The sequence below is a fragment of the Saccopteryx bilineata genome, chromosome 3 (genome assembly GCF_036850765.1).
Source record: "Saccopteryx bilineata isolate mSacBil1 chromosome 3, mSacBil1_pri_phased_curated, whole genome shotgun sequence".
Classification (NCBI taxonomy): Eukaryota; Metazoa; Chordata; class Mammalia; order Chiroptera; family Emballonuridae; genus Saccopteryx; species Saccopteryx bilineata.
Genome location: NC_089492.1, coordinates 306,261,923 through 306,283,818, shown reverse-complemented (window position 1 = coordinate 306,283,818; position 21,896 = coordinate 306,261,923). Strand labels below are relative to the sequence as shown.

Below are 21,896 nucleotides of genomic sequence, written 5' to 3'. Positions count from 1 at the left end.
GTTGGAAGGGAAGGGGGGGGGCGGGGAGAGAGAGAGAAAGGGGGTTGTAAGGGTGGAGAACCAAATGATTGCTTCTCCTGTGTGCCATGACCAGGAATTGAACCTGGGACCTCCACATGCCAGGCTGATGCTCTACCACTGAGCCACCAGCCAGGGCCAAAACCATTTTTTTCTTTTAATATTTTTATTTATTGATTTTCTCAAGAGGAGATAGAGAAAAGGGGGAGAAGCAGGAACCATCAATTCATAGCAATTTCTTCTTGTATGTGCTGTGACCAGGTGAGGCCAGGGTTTCAAAAGGCAACCTCAGCATTCCAGGCCAACACTATCCACTGTGCTACCCTACGGGTCAGGTTAAACTTATTTCCATTTCCGACATTGTTGAATGAATGGAAGAATATTCACTGACCTAGTACTTGACTAGAATTCTGATTCTATCAAAATGTATTAATAAAAATACCCAGCCCTGCCTGACCAGGTTGTGGTGCAGTGGATAGAGTGTTGGACTTGGATGCAGAGGACCCAGGTTCAAAACCCCAAGGTTTCTGCTTGAGCGCAGGCTCACCAGCTTGAGTGTGGGGTCACTGGCTTGAGCGTGAGATCATAGAGGTGACCTCATGGTCAAGACACATATGAGAAAGCAATCTATGAACAACTAAGATGCCACAAGGAAAAATTGATGCTTCTCATCTCTCTCCCTTCCTGTCTATCTGTCTCTCTCTCTCTAACCCTCTGACTCTGTCTCTGTCAAAAAAAAAAAAAAAAAAAAGAACAAAAAAGAAAAATACCAGCCCTGGCTGGGGTGCTCAGTGGATAAAGTGTCATCCCAGCACACGAATGTTGCTGTTTCAATCCCCCTTTAAGGCACATAGGAGAAGCCACCAATGAGTACACAACTAAGTGGAACAACTAAATGGAATGATTTGTTGCTTCTTTGTCTCTCTTGCTCTCTCCTCTGCCTCCCCCAACCTTTCCTTCTCCCCTCAATCAATGTAAAAAAATTTTTTTTATTCAGTGAGAGGAGGGTAGGCAGAGAGACAGACTCCCCCATGTGCCCTGACCCGGGATCCACCCAGCAAGCCTACTAGGGGGTGATTCTCTGCCAATCTGGGGCATTGCTCCATTGCTCAAGCAACTGAACTCCTTTTAGTGTCTGAGGCGGAGGCCAGGGAGCGATCCTTAGTGCCTGGGGCCAACTTGCTCTAATTGAGCCATGGCTGCAGGAGGGAGAGAGAGAAAGAAGGATGAGAGGGGGAAGAGTAGAAAAGCAGTCGGGTGCTTCTCCTGTGTGCCCTGATGGGGAATCGAACCTGGGACATCCAAATGGTGGACTGATGCTCTTCCACTGAGCCTAACAGCCAGGGTAGAAGATTTTTTTTTTCTTTTCTTTTGTATTTTTCTGAAGCTGGAAACGGGGAGAGACAGACAGACTCCCGCATGCGCCCGACCAGGATCCACCTGGCACGCCCACCAGGGGGCGACGCTCTGCCCACCAGGGGGCGATGCTCTGCCCATCCTGGGCGTCGCTCTGTTGCGACCAGAGCCACTCTATCGCCTGGGGCAGAGGCCAAGGAGCCATCCCCAGTGCCCGGGCCATCTTTGCTCCAATGGAGCCTCGGCCTCGGGAGAGGAAGAGAGAGACAGAGAGGAAGGAGAGGGGGAGGGGTGGAGAAGAAGATGGGCGGTTCTCCTGTATGCCCTGGCCAGGAATCGAACCCGGGACCTCTGCACGCCAGGCCGACGCTCTACCACTGAGCCAACCGGCCAGGGCCCAGGGTAGAAGATTTTTTTAAAAAAACCTTTAGAAAGCCACCCAATTATATATGGAGAAAAAGAACAGAATTATTTCCTTTAATTTACTTTTATATGACCAAAAGGACATCACTTTATGCCTTCCCTGTGGTGTCACAGTGGATGAAGTTGACTTGGAATGCTGAGGTCAGTGGTTCAAAACCTTAGCTTTCCTGATCAAGACAAATATGACAAAGAATCAGTGAACAATAAAAATGAAGCAACTATGAGTTGATACTTCTCCCTCCATATGCACAACTCTGTAAAATCAATTAATAAAATCTTTATGAAAAAAAAGAACATCACTTCACTAAATATGGCTGTATTATGTATGACAGGAATCCTTGACATTTGAAGATGTGGCCGTGAACTTCACTCGGGAGGAGTGGCAGCTCCTGGACCCCGATCAGAAGGACCTGTACTGGGACGTGATGTTGGAGAACTACAGCCACTTGGTGTCAGTGGGTGAGGACAGCTCCCCTGTGTCACTCAGAGGTTCCCTGTTTGTAGCTTTTTCTTTCTCAGCTGCTTAACTCTTCCAAATTACTGTAGTTCTCTGGAAATGATAGAATCTCAGATTGTTCTCTTACTGCAGAGCAGTTGTCGGCAAACTCATTTGTCAACAGAGCCAAACATCAACAGTACAACAATTGAACTTTCTTTTGAGAGCCAAATTTTTTAAACTTAAACTATATAGGTAGGTACATTCCTTATCAAGGTAGCGCCTGCACGTGGTATTTTGTGGAAGAGCCACACTCAAGGGGCCAAAGAGCTGCATGTGGCTCGTGAGCCAGTTTGCTGACCAGGGCCCCAGACAAAAGGGGTATAATTTCTCTTCTCCTGAGTGAAAGGTCTTTTTGTTCCAAATGTGAAAGATGTTCATTCCCTAAAGTGTAATTTTCCTGCTTGACAGACCCCTGCCCAATTCAATATATTTAAGTTTTCTTTTCTTTTTCACAAGCAGGATATCAAGCCAGCAAACTGGACAAGCTGTCATTGGAACTGGGGGAAGAACCATGGACATTACAGGCTAACCTTCAATGTCTAGTCTGTCCAGGTGAGTGGCTGAGAACAACAAAGATGGGTGACCAGTAAGTCACATTCTAGTCAGAGAAGGTGTCAAAACTGTGACAGAGAATAAAGAAACTGAAACCACCCCTTCACGCATGGGAACTCTTTTTCCTTGTAGATGTTTAGAGAAAAACACCTTTTTCACTCCTGGTTTTCATGCTGCATTTATGTCATTCTTTCCCCTTCTATCAAAGTTCATCATACTCAGTTCTCATAACTCTGAAAAGTTTCCTCAGTTTCCATAAGATAATCTCCTTCTGTTCTGTGAAATGGATTCCAGACTGACTTCTCCCTCAGTGTTGTCTGATTGCTCATTCGTGTGTGTGAGCAGAAATCACCTATCCTCTTTCCTTTTTTAAATGTAGTTTCTTTGTCTGCACTAGACATTTAAAATTCTATCATTTCTAGTACCACGTGGGATGATCCTTACATGCGGAGCTCAGTGATGCTGGTGGAACTGTGCATATTTTTCCAGGAACTGCACTTTTATGAGTGGGAATGGCTCTTTGATAATTTTTGAGCACATAGATGAGGGATATGAGTCACCTTACTCAAGTTTTTAAAATGAGACTGTGGGCCTGACTAGGCAGTGGCACAGTGGGTAAAGCATTGGACTGGGACACGGAGGACCCAGGTTCGAGACCCCGAGGTCATCAGCTTGAGCACAGGCTCATCTGGCTTGAGCAAGGCTCATCAGCTTGAGCCCAAGGTCACTGGCTTGAGCAAGGGGTCACTCGGTCTGCTGTAGTCCCACAGTCAAGGCACATATGACAAATCAATCAATGAACAACTAAGGAGCCACAATGGAGAATTGATGTTTCTCATCTCTCTCCCTTCCTGTCTGTCTGTCCCTATCTGTCCCTCTTTCTGACTCTCTCTGTCTCTGCCACAAAAAATAAATAAATAAAATGTGAGACTGTGGGAAGGTTAAAGAGGTGAATTGTGAATATGTTTCAAGAATTTCTGGGAAGCTTGTCCAGATAGAGTAATGAGAGCAAGAGGGAAAATGACATGAAGTAAGGAAATCTGGAGCTTCTGAGATAGTAATATGTCACATATTACTATCGAGGCCATTTAATTAATTAATTATTTTAATTTTTAAAATTTTAAGTGAGAGGAGGGGAGATAGAAAGACTCCTGCATGTATACCGATTGGGATCCATCTGGCAAGACCACATCTGGTGCTGATGTGCTGCCCATCTGGGGCCCATGCTCACAACTGAGCTATTTTTAGCACCTGAGGCAAAGGTTCCCTAGAGCCATCCTCAGTGCCCAGGGCCAACACACTCTAATCAATTGAGGCTTTGAGGCTTTGCTGCGGGAGAGGAAGAGAAAGAACTGCGGAGGTGATGGGTGGAGAAGCAGATGGGTGCTTCTCCTGTGTGCCCTGACTATGAGTCAAACCTGGCACTTCTGCATGCTTGGCCAGCCCTGTACTGCTGAGTCAATGGGGAGGGCCTTGAGGCCATTTAAGACCTTGCTTTTATTTCAGATGAGCTGAGAAACAAGTAGAGCCTTTTGAGCTAAGGAGTGGTATTATTTGACTAATTTTTATAAAGGACCACTTTGCCTCTCATGTAGAAGATAAACAGTGTCAAGGCGTGAGTGGACTGTATAATTACAATTTATTACAGTAAAACAATATAGATTAAAATATGAAAGTTAAAAGGTACATAGGAACCTGACCAGGTGGCGGTGCAGTGGGTAGATCCTCGGACTGCGATGTGGAAGGACCCAGGTTTGAGATCCCGAGGTCTCCAGTTTGAGTGCGGGCTCATCTGGTTTGAGCAAAGCTCACCAGCTTGGACCCAAGGTTGCTGGCTTGAGCAAGGGGTTATTCGGTTTGCTGAAGGCCCGCAGTCAAGGCATGTATGAGAAAGCAATCAATGAACAACTAAGGTGTCACAACGAAAAACTGATAATTGATGCTTCTCATCTCTCTCTGTTCCTGTCTGTCCCTATATATCCCTCTCTCTGACTCTCTGTCTCTGTAAAAAAAAAAAAAATTAAAAAAAAAGAAAACTTTAAAAAATGATTTCATATAGCTTTAATTTCTAGGCCCTCCTTTTCTAGAGGCCTGGGGCTGAAATTGTAGCCTGCTAATTAGTTATTCTGTATGATGACTAGCTTTTTCCTGAGGCTGTGTTGAAACACTATGCTAAGTTATTTCATTAGCATAAACTCAGCTGTTACTGTAATGGTTTTCTTACATATATAAAAATACATATTCTTCTCTCAGGAAATTACAGGGGTTATACAAATTCATTGTCAAGAACTATGGACCAAAAACAAATATATTCTACAAGACATAAGATTGTTACTATATAGTTGTTTCACATGAAGGCATTTTGTAAATCAGGTTTATTTATTTATTTATTTATTTATTTTTAACATGAAATTTATATTAATTTATTGTGTTTACATAGATTCTGGTGTCCCCCTGAATACATCCTCCCCTCCTCTGTGTTCCCCAGTACATCTCCACCTGTCCTCATCCCCGTAACACCCTTCACCCTTCCCTCCAGGATTTGCTTTTCAGCTCCCATCCCATCCTATCAGTCTGTCATCCCCTTTCCCTCTGTCTGCTTTCCCTCTGGATTCGTTGATCCTGTCTCTGTCTCTATTCCACTCCTCAGTTCATATTGTTCATCAGATTCCTCAAATGAGTGAGGTCAATTTTTCTTTCTCTGCCTGGCTTATTTCACTTAACATAATAGTTTCCAGGTCCATCCATGTTGTTGTAGAAAGTAATATTTCCTTCTTTTTCATGGCCACATAGTATTCCATTGTATATATGTACCATAGCTTTTTATTTTTATTTATTTTTTTTATTTTTTTTACAGAGGCAGAGATAGACAGGGACAGACAGACAGGAACGGAGAGAGATGAGAAGCATCAATCATCAGTTTCTCATTGCGCATTGCGACTTCTTAGTTTTTCATTGATTGCTTTCTCACATGTGCCTTGACCGTGGGCCTTCAGCAGACCAAGTAACCCCCTGCTGGAGCCAGCGACCTTGGGTCCAAGCTGGTGAGCTCTTTGCTCAAGCCAGATGAGCCCGCGCTCAAGCTGGTGAGCTCGGGGTCTCGAACCTGGGTCCTTCCGCATCCCAGTCTGACGCTCTATCCACTGCGCCACCACCTGGTCAGGCTGTACCATAGCTTTTTAATCTATTCGTCCACTGATGGACACTTGGGCTGTTTCCAGATCTTGGCTATTGTAAACAATGCTGCCGTAAACATGGGGGTGCATTTCTCCTTTTGAATCATTGATGTGGTGTTCTTGGGATATATTCCTAAAAGTGGGGTAGATAGGTCAAACGGCAGTTCGATTTTTAATTTTTTGAGGAGTCTCCATACTGTTTTCCACAGTGGCTGCACCAGTCTAAATTCACACCAGCAATGCAGGAGGGTTCCGTTTTCTCCACATCCTCACCAACACTTATTCTGTGTTGTTTTGTTGATGAGCACCATTCTTAATGGTGTGAGGTGATAGCTCACCATGGTTTTAATTTGCACTTCTCTAATGATTAGTGATGTTGAGCATTTTTTCAAATGCTTCCTGGCCATCTGTATATCCTCTTTGTTTTTTTTGTTTTGTGGTGTTTTTTTTTTTTTTTACAGAGACAGAGAGAGGGATAGACAGGGACAGACAGACAGGAACAGAGAGAGATGAGAAGCATCAGTCATCAATTTTTTGTTGCAACACCTTAGTGCTTCATTGATTGCTTTCTCATATATGCCTTGACCATGGGCCTTCAGCAGACTGAGTAACCCCTTGCTCAAGCCAGCGACCTTGGGTTTGAGCTGGTGAGCTTTGCTCAAACCAGATGAGCTTGCGCTCAAGCTGGCGACCCCGGGGTCTTGAACCTGGGTCTTCCGCAGCCCAGTCCAATGCTCTATCCACTATGCCACAGCCTGGTCAAGCTGTATGTCGTCTTTGGGGAAGTGTCTGTTCATTTCTTTTGCCCATTTTTTTTATTCATTTTTTTTTTTTTTTAGAGAGGAGAGGGAGAGACAGAGAGAGATAGAGAGGAGAGACAGAGAGAGAGAAGGGGGGGGAGGAGTTGGAAGCATCAACTCCCATATGTGCCTTGACCAGGCAAGCCCAGGGTTTTGAACCAGCGACTTCAGCATTTCCAGATTGACGCTTTATCTCACTGCGCCACCACAGGTCAGGCCTCTTTTGCCCATTTTTGATTGGATTGTTTATCTTCCTGATACTGAATTTTACAAGTTCTTTATAAATTTTGGTTATTAACCCCTTATCAAACATATTGTCAAATATGTTCTCCCATTGTGTGGTTTGCCTTTTTATTTTGTTCATATTGTTTTAGCTGTGCAAAAGCTTTTTAGTTTGATATAGTCTCGTTTGTTTATCCTGTCCTTTATTTATCCTTGCACGTGGAGATACATCAGCAAATATATTGATGCAAGTGATGTTGGAGAGCTTATTGCCTATGTTTTGCTCTAGGATGCTTATGGTTTCTCAACTTACATTTAAGTCTTTTATACATTTTGAGTTTATTTTTGTGAATGGTGTAAATTGGTGGTCTAGTTTCATTTTTTTGTAGGTAGCTCTTCAGTTTTCCCAATAACATTTGTTAAAGAGACTATATTTTACTCCATTGTATGCTATTACCACCCTTGTCAAATATTAATTGTCCATAAAGGTGTGGGTTTATTTCTGGGTTCTCTGTTCTGTTCCATTGATCTATATGTCTGTTCTTATGTCAGTACCATGCTGTTTTGAGTACAATGGCCTTATAGTATAACTTGACATCCGGAAGTGTGATACCACCCACTTTATTCTTCTTTTTCAAGATTGCTGAGGTCATAGCCCTGGCCGGTTGGCTCAGCGGTAGAGCGTCGGCCTAGCGTGCGGAGGACCCGGGTTCGATTCCCGGCCAGGGCACATAGGAGAAGCGCCCATTTGCTTCTCCACCCCTCCGCCGCGCCTTCCTCTCTGTCTCTCTCTTCCCCTCCCGCAGCCAAGGCTCCATTGGAGCAAAGATGGCCCGGGCGCTGGGGATGGCTCTGTGGCCTCTGCCCCAGGCGCTAGAGTGGCTCTGGTTGCAACATGGCGACACCCAGGAGGGTCGCAACATGGCGACGCCCAGGATGGGCAGAGCATCGCCCCCTGGTGGGCAGAGCGTCGCCCCCTGGTGGGCGTGCCGGGTGGATCCCGGTCGGGCGCATGCAGGAGTCTGTCTGACTGTCTCTCCCTGTTTCCAGCTTCAGAAAAGTGCAAAAAAAAAAAAATTAAAAAAAAAAAAAAAAAAAAAGATTGCTGAGGTCATTCATGTTCGTTTTTGGTTCCATATGAATTTTTGGAATATTTGTTCTGTATCTTTGAAGTATGTCTTTGGTATTTTAATAGGAATTGCATTGAATTTATAAATTGCTTTGTGTAATATGGACATTTTATTCTTTTTTTTTTTTTTTTTCATTTTTCTGAAGCTGGAAACAGGGAGAGACAGTCAGACAGACTCCTGCATGCGCCCGACCGGGATCCACCCGGCACGCCCACCAGGGGCTACACTCTGCCCACCAGGGGGCGATGCTCTGCCCCTCCTGGGCATCGCCATGTTGCGACCAGAGCCACTCTAGCGCCTGAGGCAGAGGCCACAGAGCCATGCCCAGCGCCCGGGCCATCTTTGCTCCAATGGAGCCTTGGCTGCGGGAGGGGAAGAGAGAGACAGAGAGGAAAGCGCGGCGGAGGGGTGGAGAAGCAATGGGCGCTTCTCCTGTGTGCCCTGGCCGGGAATCGAACCCGGGTCCTCCGCACGCTAGGCCGACGCTCTACCGCTGAGCCAACTGGCCAGGGCCTTATTCTTTTTTTAAAATTATTTTTATTTATTTATTTTAGAGGGGAGGGGAGGGGGGGAGGAGCAGGAAACTTCAACTCCCATATGTGCCTTGACCGGGCAATGCCAGGGTTTTGAACCGGCGACCTCAGCATTCCAGGTCGATGCTTTATCCACTGCGCCACCACAGGTCAGGCAAATAATATGGACATTTTAATGATGTTTATTCTTCCTAACCATGAGCATGGTATATGCCTCCACTTGTTGTATCTTCCTTGATTTCTTTTATCAATGTTTTGTAATTATCCGAGTACAAGTCTTTAACTTCCTTGGTTAAATTTACTCCCAGGTACTTTATTTTTTGTTTTTGTTGTAATAGTGCAGGGGATTGTTTTCTTAATTTCTCTTTCAGCCAGATCATTGCTGGTGTACAAAAATGCCTCTGACTTCTGAGTATTAAAATTTATATCTTGTCACCTTCTGAATTAATTTATCAAGTCCAATAGGTTTTTGACTGCAACTTTAGGGTTTTCTGTGTACAGTTATCATATCATCAGCAAATAATGATAGTTTTACTTCTTTTCCAATTGGGATGCCTTTTATTTCTTCTTCTTGTCTGATTGCTGTGGCTAGGACTTCCAGAACTATTGATATATTGAACAAGAGTGGTGAAAGGGGACACCCCTGCCTTGTTCCTGATCTTAAGGGGATTGCTTTTAATTTTTGCCCATTGAGTATGATGTTGGCTGTGGGCCTGTCATAGATGGCCTTTATCATGATGAGGTATGTTCCCTGTATTCCCACTTTGCTGAGAGGTTTGATCATAAATGGGTGCTGGATTTTATCGAATGCTTTTTCTGCATCTATTGAAATTATCATGTGGTTTTTCTCCTTCCTTTTGTTTATGTGATGAATCACATTGATTGATTTGCAAATATTGTACCAGCTTTGCCTCCCCAAAATAAATTTCACTTGATCATGATGTATGATTTTTTTCATATATTGCTGGATCAGTTTTGCTAATATTTGTTGAGAATCTTAGCATCTAAACTCATCAGGGATATTGGCCTATAGTTTTTGTGTGTGTGTGTGTGTTGTCTTTGCCTGGTTTTGGAATCAGAATTGCCTCATAAAAGGAACTTGGAAGTGTTCCCTCCTCTTGAATTTTTTGAAATAGCTTGAGAAGGATAGGAGTTAGATCTTCTTTGAATGTTTGGTAGAATTCGCCTGTGAAGCCATCTGGCCCAGGGCTTTTGTTTGTTGGAAGTTTTTTCATAACTGTTTCGATCTCATTTGTTGTAATTGGTCTATTTAGGTTTTCTGATTCTTTTTTTTTTAATTTTTTTTTAAATTTTATTTATTCAATTTTAGAGAGGAGAGAGAGACAGAGAGAGGGAAGGGGGGAGGAGTTGGAAGCATCAACTCCCATATGTGCCTTGACCAGGCAAGCCCAGGGTTTCGAACCGGCGACCTCAGCATTTCCAGGTCGACGCTTTACCCACTGCGCCACCACAGGTCAGGCGCGGTTTTCTGATTCTTCTAGATTGATTTTTGAAAGATTATATTTTTCAAGAAATTTGTCATTTCACCTAGGTTGTCGAATTTTTTGGCATACAGTTCTTCACAGTATTTTCTTATAATCCTTTGTATTTCTGCTGTGCCCCTTGTTATTTCTCCAGCCTCATTTCTAATTTTATTTGAGTCCTCTCTCTTTTTTTCTTGGTGAGCCTGGCTAAGGGTTCATCGATCTTCTTTACCTTTTCAAAGAACGAGCTCTTGGTTTCATTGATCCTTTGTATTTTTTTTTTTTAGTCTCTATGTCATTTATTTTCACTCTGATCTTTATTATTTTTTTCCTTCCACTTCTTCTAGGCTTTACTAGCTGCTCTTTTTCTAGTTCTTTTAGTTGCAGGATTAAGTTTTTTATTTGAGATTTTTCTAGCTTCTTTTTTTTTTTCCTTTACAGGAACAGAGAGAGAGAGAGAGAGAGAGAGAGAGAGATAGACAGGGACAGACAGACAGGAACAGAGAGAGATGAGAAGCATCAATCATCAGTTTTTCATTGCGACACCTTAGTTTATTGATTGCTTTCTGATATGTGCCTTGACTGCGGGCCTTCAGCAGACTGAGTAACCCCTTGCTCAAGCCAGCGACCTTGGGTCTAAGCTGGTGAGCATTTTTTTTTTTTAATTTTTCTCAAAAGGCAATTGAGCCCGCACTCAAGCTGGCGACCTTGGGGTCTCAAACCTGGGTCTTCGGCATCCCAGTCCAATTCTCTATCCACTGCACCACCTCCTGGTCAGGCTCTAGCTTCTTAAAGTATGCATGTAATGCTATGAACTTCCCTCTCAGGACTGCTTTTGCTGTGTTCCACAGATTTTGAATTGTTGTATGCTCATTTTCATTTGTTTTAAGGAAATTTTTTATTTCTTCCTTGATCTCATTGTTGACCTATTCATTATTTAATATCATGCTGCTTAGTTTCCAAGTGTTTGAGTGTTTTTCAGTTTTTCTATTGTAATTGATTTCTAGTTTCATGCCATTGTGGTCAGAGAAGATGCTTGATATGGTTTCAATCTTCTTAAATTTGTTGAGACTTGTTTTATGCCCTATTATGTGGTCTATCTTAGAGAATGTACCATGCGCACTTTAAAAGAATGTATATTCTGCTGCTTTAGGGTGAAAGATTCTGAAGATTTTTATTAAATCCAGTTGATCTAGTGTGTCCCTTAATTCTGCTGTTTCTTTGTTAATTTTCTTTCTTGAGGATCTATCCAGTGGTGTTAGTGGTGTATTGAAATCCCCTACTATTATTGTATTGCTGTTGATCTCTTTCTTTATGTCCATCAAAGTCTGCTTTATATATTTAGGTGCTCCTATATTAGGTGCATAGATATTTATAATGGTTATCTCTTCCTGTTAGATTGCTCCCCTTTATCATTATGTAGTGACCTTCTTAAAGTCTATTTTGTCAGATATAAGTATGCTACCCCACCTTTTTTTTTCATTTCCATTTGAATGAAATCTTTTTTTCCATTTGTTTACTTTCAGTATGTATATCTTTTTTTCTTTCTTTCTTTTTTTTGCATTTTTCTGAAGCTGGAAACAGGGAGAGACAGTCAGACAGACTCCCACATGCGCCCGACCGGGATCCACCTGGCACGCCCACCAGGGGCGATGCTCTGCCCACCAGGGGGCGATGCTCTGCCCATCCTGAGTGTCGCCATGTTGTGACCAGAGCCACTCTAGCACCTGAGGCAGAGGGCACAGAGCCATCCCCAGTGCCCAGGCCATCTTTGCTCCAATGGAGCCTTGGCTGCAGGAGGGGAAGAGAGAGACAGAGAGGAAAGCGCGGCGGAGGGGTGGAGAAGCAAATGGGCGCTTCTCCTGTGTGCCCTGGCTGGGAATCGAACCCGGGTCCTCCGCACACTAGGCCGACGCTCTACCGCTGAGCCAACCGGCCAGGGCCTGTATATCTTTTGTTTTGATGTGGGTCTCCTGTAGACAGCATATATACGGGTCCTGTTTTCTTATCCATTCAACTACCCTATGTCTTTTTTTTTTTTTTTTTTACAGAGAGAGAGTCAGAGAGAGGGACAGATAGGGACAGGCAGACAGGAACGGAAAGAATTGAGAAGCATCAATCATCAGTTTTTTGTTGCAACACCTTAGCTGTTCATTGATTGCTTTCTCATATGTGCCCTGACCGTGGGCCTTCAGCAGACCGAGTAACCCCTTGCTCAAGCCAGCGACCTTGGGTCCAAGGTGGTGAACTTCGCTCAAACCAGATGAGCTTGCGCTCAAGCTGGCCACCTTGGGGTCTCGAACCTGGGTCCTCCGCATTCCAGTTCGATGTTCTATCCACTGTGCCACTGCCTGGTCAGGCTACCCTATGTCTTTTGATTGGAGCATTTAATCCATTTACATTTAAGGTTATTATTGATATGTAGTTGTTTATTGCCATTTTTTTCTTTAAATTTACATTTCTCTTTTAGTGTGTGTGTGTGTGTGTGTGTGTGTGTGTGTGTGTGTGTATATATATATATATATATATTCCCCCCCCCTGCTTTGTTCTGTCTACAGCAGGTCCCTTAAAAGTTCTTGCAACATTGGTTTGGTTGTGATGAATTCCTTGAGTTTTTCTTTGTCTGGGCAGCTTTTTATTTCTCCTTCAATTTTAAATGATAATCTTGCTAGATATAGAAGTCTTGGTTGTAAGTTTTTGTTCTGCATTACTTTGAATATTTCTTGCCATTCCCTTCTGGCTTCAAGTATTTCTGTTGAAAAGTCTGATGTCATCCTTATGGGGGTTCCTTTGTAGATGATTGACATTTTCTCTTACACCTTTTAATATTCTTTATCTCTTAGCTTTGGTATTTTGATTATGATGTGTATTGTTGTGGGTCTTTTTGGGTTCTTTTTTAATGGGGTTCCCTCTGCTTCTTGAATCTGTGTGACTCTTTCCTGCTTCAATTTAGGGAAATTTTCAGCTACATGAAAATATTTCTGTATATTTCTTCATACAGTTTCTCTATTCTTTGTTCTTTCTCTTTTCCTTCAGGAACCCCTATTATGCGGATATTATTTCTCTTCATGTCACAAAGCTCTCTTAGAGTTTCCTCAGACTTTTTGATCCTCTTTTCTTTTTGCTGTTCTGTTTCCTTGCTTTCGCTTATCTTGTCCTCTAAGTCACTCATTCGATCCTCTGCTTCATCCAGCCTGCTTTTAATTTCTTCTAGTATAGTCTTAATTTCTGATATTGTGTTTGTCATTTCTGTCTGGTTCTTTATGATTTCCGTGTCCTGTTTGATACTTACAATTTCTTTATTGAGGTATTCATTAAATCCATCCATTGTAGCTTTGAGATCCTTAAGCATCCTAACAATCATTATTTTATACAGTGGTACCTTGAGATATGAACAGACCAACATACAATTTTTTTTAAGATATGAGCTGAGACTCGGTCCATATTTTTGTTCGAGATCCGAGCGAAATTCCGAGATACGAGTCATGATTCGAGAAGCTGCCACTAGTTGGCGCATTGACGCACGGGTCCAGTATCCGGCAGTTTGATATATTGACTGGGTCTCCAATTCTGAGAGTGAGGGCCCCTGTCTCTCAGGGTCTCTGTTCTTGTAATGAGAGACCTTCTGGGCTCAGCCTCACCCCTCCTTCACTCCTGGAAGCAGGGGCCTCCACCACGCCTCCGCACTCCCTACCAGGCTCGGTGTGGCTTCTTTGCTCCTTGGTTTTTGATACCTGTTCTTTTTTCCAAAGTTGGTTTTTCACACTGATTGTTCCTAAATGAATTTGTATTCCAGTTTGGTGGTGTGAACTGGGAGTCTGTGTGTCTGCCATCTTCTCTATCTGAGTCTGTTCTTTTTTTCTCTCTCTTTAAACAGAATTTTTTAATTTATTGATTTCAGCTAGAGAGTAAGGGGGAGAGAGAGAGAGTCAGACAGAAATCAATCTGTTCCTGTATGTGCCATTACTGGGGATCAAACCAACCAGCAACCTCTGCCACTTCGGACAATGCTCTAACTAACTGGGCTCTATTAGGTTTATTTCAAACTAAGTTTATGAGAGATTACAGAATGATTCACCATTCTCTTCTTTCCTAGAACTCAGGACAGTGGATGATCCTTCACAGTGTCACTTGCAAAGTCAAAGCATTCAGAAGAGTGTGGAACAATGCTGTGAATATTATAGGTTTGCTAAAATTGTTCATCTGAATGAAGGTCATTTCCCATTACAGCAAAATTGTGGTATGTTTGAAATGTGTAAAAAACTTTTAAAATCAAAGTTAAGTTTTCAAAAGCAAAATGAAAGCTTAAATAACTTGGTTGAGCTGAATATAAATGGGACATCCATTCTGCATGATAACCATGAAGAGTTTCACAGTGAGATTATATTTCCTTTCAGTACCAAACCCATAAATAATAGCTCCCAGGTCATTCAACAACAGAGAAACCACAATATAGAGAAGACTCATGTATGCATTGAATGTGGGAAAGCATTCTTAAAGGTGTCTCAGCTCACTAATCACCAGAGAATTCATACTAGGAAGAAACCTTATGGATACAGTCTGTGTGGGAAAGCTTTCTCCAGCAAATCCAGGCTCACTGAATATCAGAGAATTCATACAGGGCTGAAACACTATGAATGCATTGGTAGTGACAAAATTTCCCTCAAACCATCACAGATTAATGTACACCAGAAAACTATAATAGGAGAGAATCCATATATATGTAGTGTATGTGGGAAATCTTTCATCCAAAAGTCTCGCCTCATTTATCATGAACGAACTCATACAGGGGAGAAACCTTATGAATGCAGTCTGTGTGGTAAGACCTTTCGTACAAAGTCAAATCTCAATACACATCAGAAAACTCATATACAAGAGAAACCATTTATATGCAGTGAATGTGGAAAAGGCTTCACTGAAAACAGTCGTCTTATTGTACATCATCGAACTCATACTGGAGAAAAACCCTTTGTATGCTGTGAATGTGGAAAAGGCTTCATTGACAAAAATTATCTCACTGGACATCAGAAGACACATACTTCAGAAAACAGGTATACGTGCACTGAATGTGGGAAAGGCTTCTCAAGAAAGCATTGCCTCAGCCTACATCAGCGAACTCATACAGGAGAGAAACCACATGAATGCAGTCTGTGTGGTAAGACCTTTCGTACAAAGTCTAATCTCAATAAGCATCAGAAAACGCATACAGTAGAGAAACCTTATAAATGCAGTGAATGTGGAAAAGGCTTCATTGAAAACAGTCGTCTTATTGCACATCGTCGAACTCATACTGGAGAGAAACCCTTTGTATGTTATGAATGTGGAAAAGGCTTCATTGACAAAAATTACCTCATTGAACATCAAAAGACTCATACTGCAGAGGATCCATATAGGTGCACTGAATGTGGAAAAGGCTTGTTAAGAAAGCGTTGCCTCATCATACATCAGCGAACTCATGCTGGAAAGAAACCCTATATATGTAATAAGTGTGGGAAAGGCTTCACTAAGAAGAGCCTGCTGATCCGACATCAGCGAAAATATACAGGAGAAAAACCCTATGAATGTAGTGTATGTGGAAAAAGCTTCACCATGAAATATGATCTAACGCTACATCAGGGAACTCATGTTTTAGATAAACCATATGTGTGCAATGAATGTGGGAAAGGCTTTAGTGTAAAGAGTGGTCTGATTGTACATCAGCGTGCTCACAGAGGAGAGAAACCCTATGTGTGTAGTGCATGTGGAAAAGGCTTTACCATGAAGAAGTATCTCACTGTACATCAGAGAATTCATACTTCAGAGAAACTGTACATGTGCAATGAATGTGGGAAATACTTGTCCTCAAAATGCTGCCTCATTGTACATCAGCGAACTCATACTGGAGAGAAACCGTATATATGTAATGAATGTGGGAAGCGTTTCATGTCAAAGAATGTTCTTATCAGACATCAGCGAAAACAAAGAGGAGAGAAGCCCTATGTATGTACTATATGTGGAAAAAGTTTCACCATGAAGTATGATCTGACTCTACATCAGGGAACTCATGTTTTAGAGAAACCATATGTGTGCAGTGAATGTGGGAAAGGCTTCACAGTGAAGAGTCGTCTCACTACACATCAGAAAACTCACACAAGAGAGAAACTCTATGTATGTAGTGTATGTGGAAAAGGCTTCCCAGGGATGAACCAGCTGGCTGTACATCAAAAAACTCATACAGGAGAGAAACCATATGAATGCTGTCAGTGTGGCAAAGCTTTTCTCAAGAAATCACGGCTAAATATACATCAGAAAGTACACATAGGACAGTAATCCTTTGTATGCAGTGAATGTGGGAAAATTTTCTCAGTGAAGACTCAGACATCAGTGAAAACATTAAGCAGAGATACCCTATTTATGTAGTGTGTGGAAAAGGCTTCACCATGAAGACTATTTACATCAGTGAACTCATAATTCACAGAAATTATATATACAAGAAGTGTGCAAAAAGCTTCACTGAGAAGAGTACTCTAGATATATACATCAGCAAACCCATGCTGTAGAAAAGTACAAATGCTAGTAATGTGAAAACATCAGCAAGTATACAGGCCTTTTATAGCATCAGAAATTTACTCAGGAAGGACTCATTTCATGTACTAAATGTGGGAAATTCTCATTGGGCAAAAATGATCTCATTACATGAGAGACTTTTCACAGGGGAAAGCCCTTTGTAATGAATGCAGAAAAGAGCTTCATTGAAAAGTCAGAACTCGGTGTTTATCAAAGACAGGAGAGAGGCCATGTGGGTACAGGAACTCTGGGAAAGCTTCTGCTATCTTCTCAGTCCTTGTTAAATGTAAGAGAATTCCCAGTGAGTTGCTTTGGAGAAAGCCTGTTGCTATTTGTAGGCTTTCAAGATAATAGTATGTAGTAAAAAATAACTTAAGGCCCTGGCTTGTTGGCTCAGTGGCAGAGTGTTGGCCCAGCCTTTGGATGTCCTGGGTTTGATTCCCACTAGGTGCACAGAAGAAGTGACCATCTGCTTCTCCACTACTCCCACTCTCCCTTTTCTCTATCTCTCACTTCTTTTGCAGCCATGGCTTGTTTAAAGCAAGTTGACCCCGGTTGCTGAGTATGGCTTCATGGCCTCACCTCAGGCACTAAAATAGTTTGGTTGCTGAGCAATGGAGCAACAGCCGAAGTGGGCAGAGCATCGCTTGGGTAGGGGCTTGCCAGGTGGATCCTGGTAGGGGTGCATGCAGGAGTCTCTCTGCCTCCCTGCTTCTTAATTAAGAAAAATTTAAAAATATATAACAATGCAAAGAATTTGGTACTGTCTTTACTTATTTACCTTATGCTTTATATTGATAAATAATGGGGAAAATTCAGATAAATCAGTCATGAATATATTTTAGGACAACATATGTTTAAAAGTTTTATTGAAATGAACTCTGAGTGTCATTCTGGGAAACCCTTTTGTGGGAAGTAGACCGTCATGTGATTATCAGAGATGATGGACGAATGATTATTTCTAATTGCGGGAAAGCATCAGTCCAAAAGTAAGATCTCGATAGAAGCCATATGGGATGGTTTGCAGTAATTTGTGTTGTCTCATCATTTTCCAGGAAATCCATGCAGAAATAACTCACGACCACATTCAATTTTGTGATCTTTAGCAAAACCTCATATAACTTTTTTTTTTTTTTTTGCAAGAAATAGGGAGAGAGATAAGAAGCATCAATTCTTTGTTGCGGCACCTTAGTTGTTCATTGATTGCTTTCTCATACGTGCCTTGACCAGGGCTCCAAGTTAGCCAGTGTCCTCTTTCTCAAACCAGTGACCTTTGGGCTCAAGCTGGTGAACCCACGCTCAAGCTGGCAACCTCAGGGCTTCGAACCTGGGTCTTCAGCATCCCAGGCCGATCCTCTATGTACTGCACTACCACCTGGTCAGGCAAAACCTTGTATAACTTAATGGAGAAAAGAATCTTTGAATAAAACAGTATTCTTTCACAGAGCTAAACAGGTAGTACACTTCACAAGCCATTGAGAACAAGATACCTTTAGCCATATTTCTAGTTGCCTTGCCATTGATTTCATAAGTTGTTTTGAATAATAGCAGTTCCTCCATCATGGATTAAATTGAAATATGTACAACACAAGAATGTTATATGCCTGTTTCATTATGTAATTAACTTTATTTTCTCCAGTTGTACATGATGTTATTTTATAATGCTTATAGTACAGTACTTGAAAATGAAAGTAAATATCAATATATTTGTTTTAAGGTAGTATAACAACATATTTGGATGTGTTTAACCAAGTTTGTAAGTAGCATCAGGTGGTTTATAAAGTTAATATAAGTATGATGTTTTTAAACAGAGCAAAGTGAAATTGCTACACAGCTGTTTGCTACAGGATTTATGTTTTTACTATTATTATTATTATTATTATTATTTGTATTTTTCTGAAGTGAGAAGCAGGAAGGCAGAGAGACAGACTCCTGCATGTGCCTGACTGGGTTCTACCCGACAGGCCCACCAGGGGGCGATGCTCTGCCCATCTGGGGTGTTGCTCCATTGCAACCAGAGCCATTCTAGTGCCTGAGGTGGAGGACTTGGAGCCATCCTTAGCGCCTGGGTCAACTTGGCTCCAATGGAGCCTTGGCTGTGGGAGGGGAAGAGAGAGAGAGAAAGGAGAAAGGGAAGGGTGGAGAGGCAGATGGGTGCCTCCCCTGTATTCCCTGGCCAGGAATTGAACCCAGGACCTCCACATGCCAGGCTGGTACTCTACCACTGAGCCAACCAGCCAGGGCCTACAGGATTTATTTTTATCTCCAGTTTTAGCATGCACTAATTTTTGTTTGATTTTTCTGTATAGTTTTTAAAAATTTTATTACACAAGTATGGTCTTGTAACCAACACCACAGAAGAAATTCAGAATTTTTTATCACAAAGGCCCTCATGCTCCCCCTTCATAGTTACATCCTTTCCCTGACCCTAGCCCTTAGCATCACAGGTCTCTTTGTAGCTATACTTTTGTCATTTATAGAATATTAGAGAAATGGAGTAATTTAGCATGTACCCTTTTGATATTGGGTATTTGAACTTGTGCGATACAGGAAATACATACATACTGGTCTCTGTCCCCAGTACCTGGTACAGAGTTCCTAAAACTGTTGTAAATTCCTACGTGATAACAGCACTGGGAGCCTGGCCTGTGGTGGCGCAGTGGATAAAGCATCGACCTGGAATGCTGAGGTGGCTGGTTTGAAGCCCTGGGCTTGCCTGCTCAAGGCACCTATGGGAGTTGATGCTTTCTGCTCCTCCCTCTGTTCTCTCACTCTCTCTCCTCTCTAAAAATAAATAAATAAACTAAAAAAACCCAGCACTGGGAGCATCTTTTGTTCTACTGAGGTTATTGGTTAGAAGTTTCAGCTCCACTGAATACATCCAGAGAGCGGTGAGGGACTAGAAATGGAGTTAATGATTAATCATGCCTTCTTGAGGAAGTTTCCATAAATATCCAAAGAGTAAAGGTGTCAGAGTGCTGCAGGTGGGTGAAGACATCTAAGTACGAGGAAGGCTATGCACCATAACGAACTGGAGGAGTGTTATGGGAATGTCAGTTTGTACTTAAGGCAAACCATGTAGGTAATATGGGAGTGATTGGCATGTGAAGTGGGGTGGGGTGTGTGCTGTTTATGGTACTGGGTCTTTAACCTGTAGTACCTGACACAGTTATGTCAGAATAAGTTAAATTGTAGGACACTCAGTTGCTGTGGAGAATTCCTGGTGTGGGGAACTGACCCTATTTCTGTACATACACACTGTAGGTGACCAGGAGGAGTGTTGTGAGTGTGGGGGAAAAAGGAGAAGCACAGAAAGAATACTGAACTGTAGACTTTTCCAAAACAACCTCAAGTGAATTCCACCTAATATCTAGCCCAAAGCTCCCTGTTCCCTGCCATGTGGATATTGGACCTCATGAAAACTGTCTGCACCCTGAGTGTACAATTTTTTTTTTTTTTTTTTTACAGAGACAGAGAGTTAGAGAGAGGGATAGACAGGGACAGACAGACAGGAACAGAAACATCAATCATTAGTTTTTTGTTGCGCATTGCAACACCTTAATTGTTCATTGATTGCCTTCTCATACGTGCCTTGACCGCGGGCCTTCAGCAAACCGAATAACCCCTTGCTTGAGCCAGTGACCTTGGGTTCAAGCTGGTGAGCTTTTGCTCAAACCAGATGAGCCCTCGCTCAAGCTGGCGACCTCAGTGTCTCGAACCTGGGTCTTTTGCATCCCAGTCTGACGCTCTATTCACTGCTCCACCGCCCAGTCAGGCTGAGTGTACAATTTTTAAATTTTTATTTTATTATTTTATGACTTGAGACAGACAGAAACAGATCTTTTCCTGTCTGTTACAAGCTGGGGATCAAACTGGCAACCTCTGAGCTTCAGATGACACTCTAATTAACTGAGCTATTCAGCCAGGCCCTAGTTGTTTAATTTATCATTTTTTATACTTATTTTATTTTTAATTGAGGTGCAACCCGCGAGGAATGGAACCAGAGCCGAGCCCAAATTGATTGAATTTGAAGAACCTTTATTCACCTGCCGGTGGTCTGTCTGCCGCACCACTTGCAACAAACAGCGAACAGCTGGGGTCGGGGGTAGTATTTAAGAGGAAAAACCACAAGGTTACATTCAGCACGTTAGTACAATATCTTTGCAAAAGTACACACTGTTCTAAAGATAATAAACCGCCTTCCTGTAATATCTGCAAGGCTGACACACAACACATACTGCCTCTGTTAGCAAGATTAGACCTGCTGGGGCTTCTACAAATTTTCTACTGTAGCTGTAGCTATAAACTAGTTCCCCTTAAGCGTTGAGCTAAGTTGGGTCAGGGGTCCTTAGCATGGGCTGGCACGCCAGCACATTTTTAGATTTGTATTTATTCATTTTTAGAGAGAGGAGAAAGAAAGAAGTGGGGGAGGAGGAAGAAGCATCAACTCCCATATGTGTCTTGACCAGGCAAGCCCAGGGTTTCAAACCAGCGACTTCACCATTCCAGGTTGATGCTTTATCCACTGCGCCACCACATGAGGCTAGTTCAATTTAACGAGTCAAGAGTACATATAGGAAGCAACCAATCAATGCACAACTAAGTGGCAACAAATAAATGCTTCTCTCCCTGTCTCTATCTCTCCAAAAGCAATAAAAAATAATTTATATACCGAGAGGAATTATAAAATATATAAATGCTGACACTGGGAGGTCATGCTTTTCTCATTGAGCCTGACCAGGTGGTGGCGCAGTGGATAGAGCGTTGGACTGGGATGAGGAAGGACCCAGGTTCGAGACCCCGAGGTTGCCAGCTTGAGCGCGGGCTCATCTGGCTTGAGAAAAGAGCTCACCAGCTTGGACCCAAGGTCGCTGGCTCCAGCAGGGGGTTACTCGCTCTGCTGAAGGCCCGCGGTCAAGGCACATGTGAGAAAGCAATCAATGAACAACTAAGAAAGTCGCAATGCGTCAACGAGAAACTGATGATTGATGCTTCTCATCTCTCTCCGTTCCTGTCTGTTTGTCCCTGTCTATCTCTGCCTCTATAAAAAATAAATAAATAAAAAATTTTAAAATATATTAAAAAAAATAAATAAATATATACATTGATACAGAGGCACAGTTGGTGTTATACCAAACACGCACATCAATTGGTCTA

The 21,896-nt window shown here is 42.4% G+C and overlaps 1 protein-coding gene across 1 annotated transcript in view; it reads left to right on the top strand.

The window, feature by feature from the left end:
- Nucleotides 1–21,896, top strand: part of LOC136332051 (zinc finger protein 585A-like) — a 227,534-nt gene that overhangs the window by 166,181 nt on the left and 39,457 nt on the right. The window contains 3 exon segments of the mRNA XM_066271305.1: nt 2,130–2,256; nt 2,756–2,848; nt 14,290–16,484. Coding sequence (XP_066127402.1) covers nt 2,130–2,256; nt 2,756–2,848; nt 14,290–16,484 — 2,415 coding nt within the window.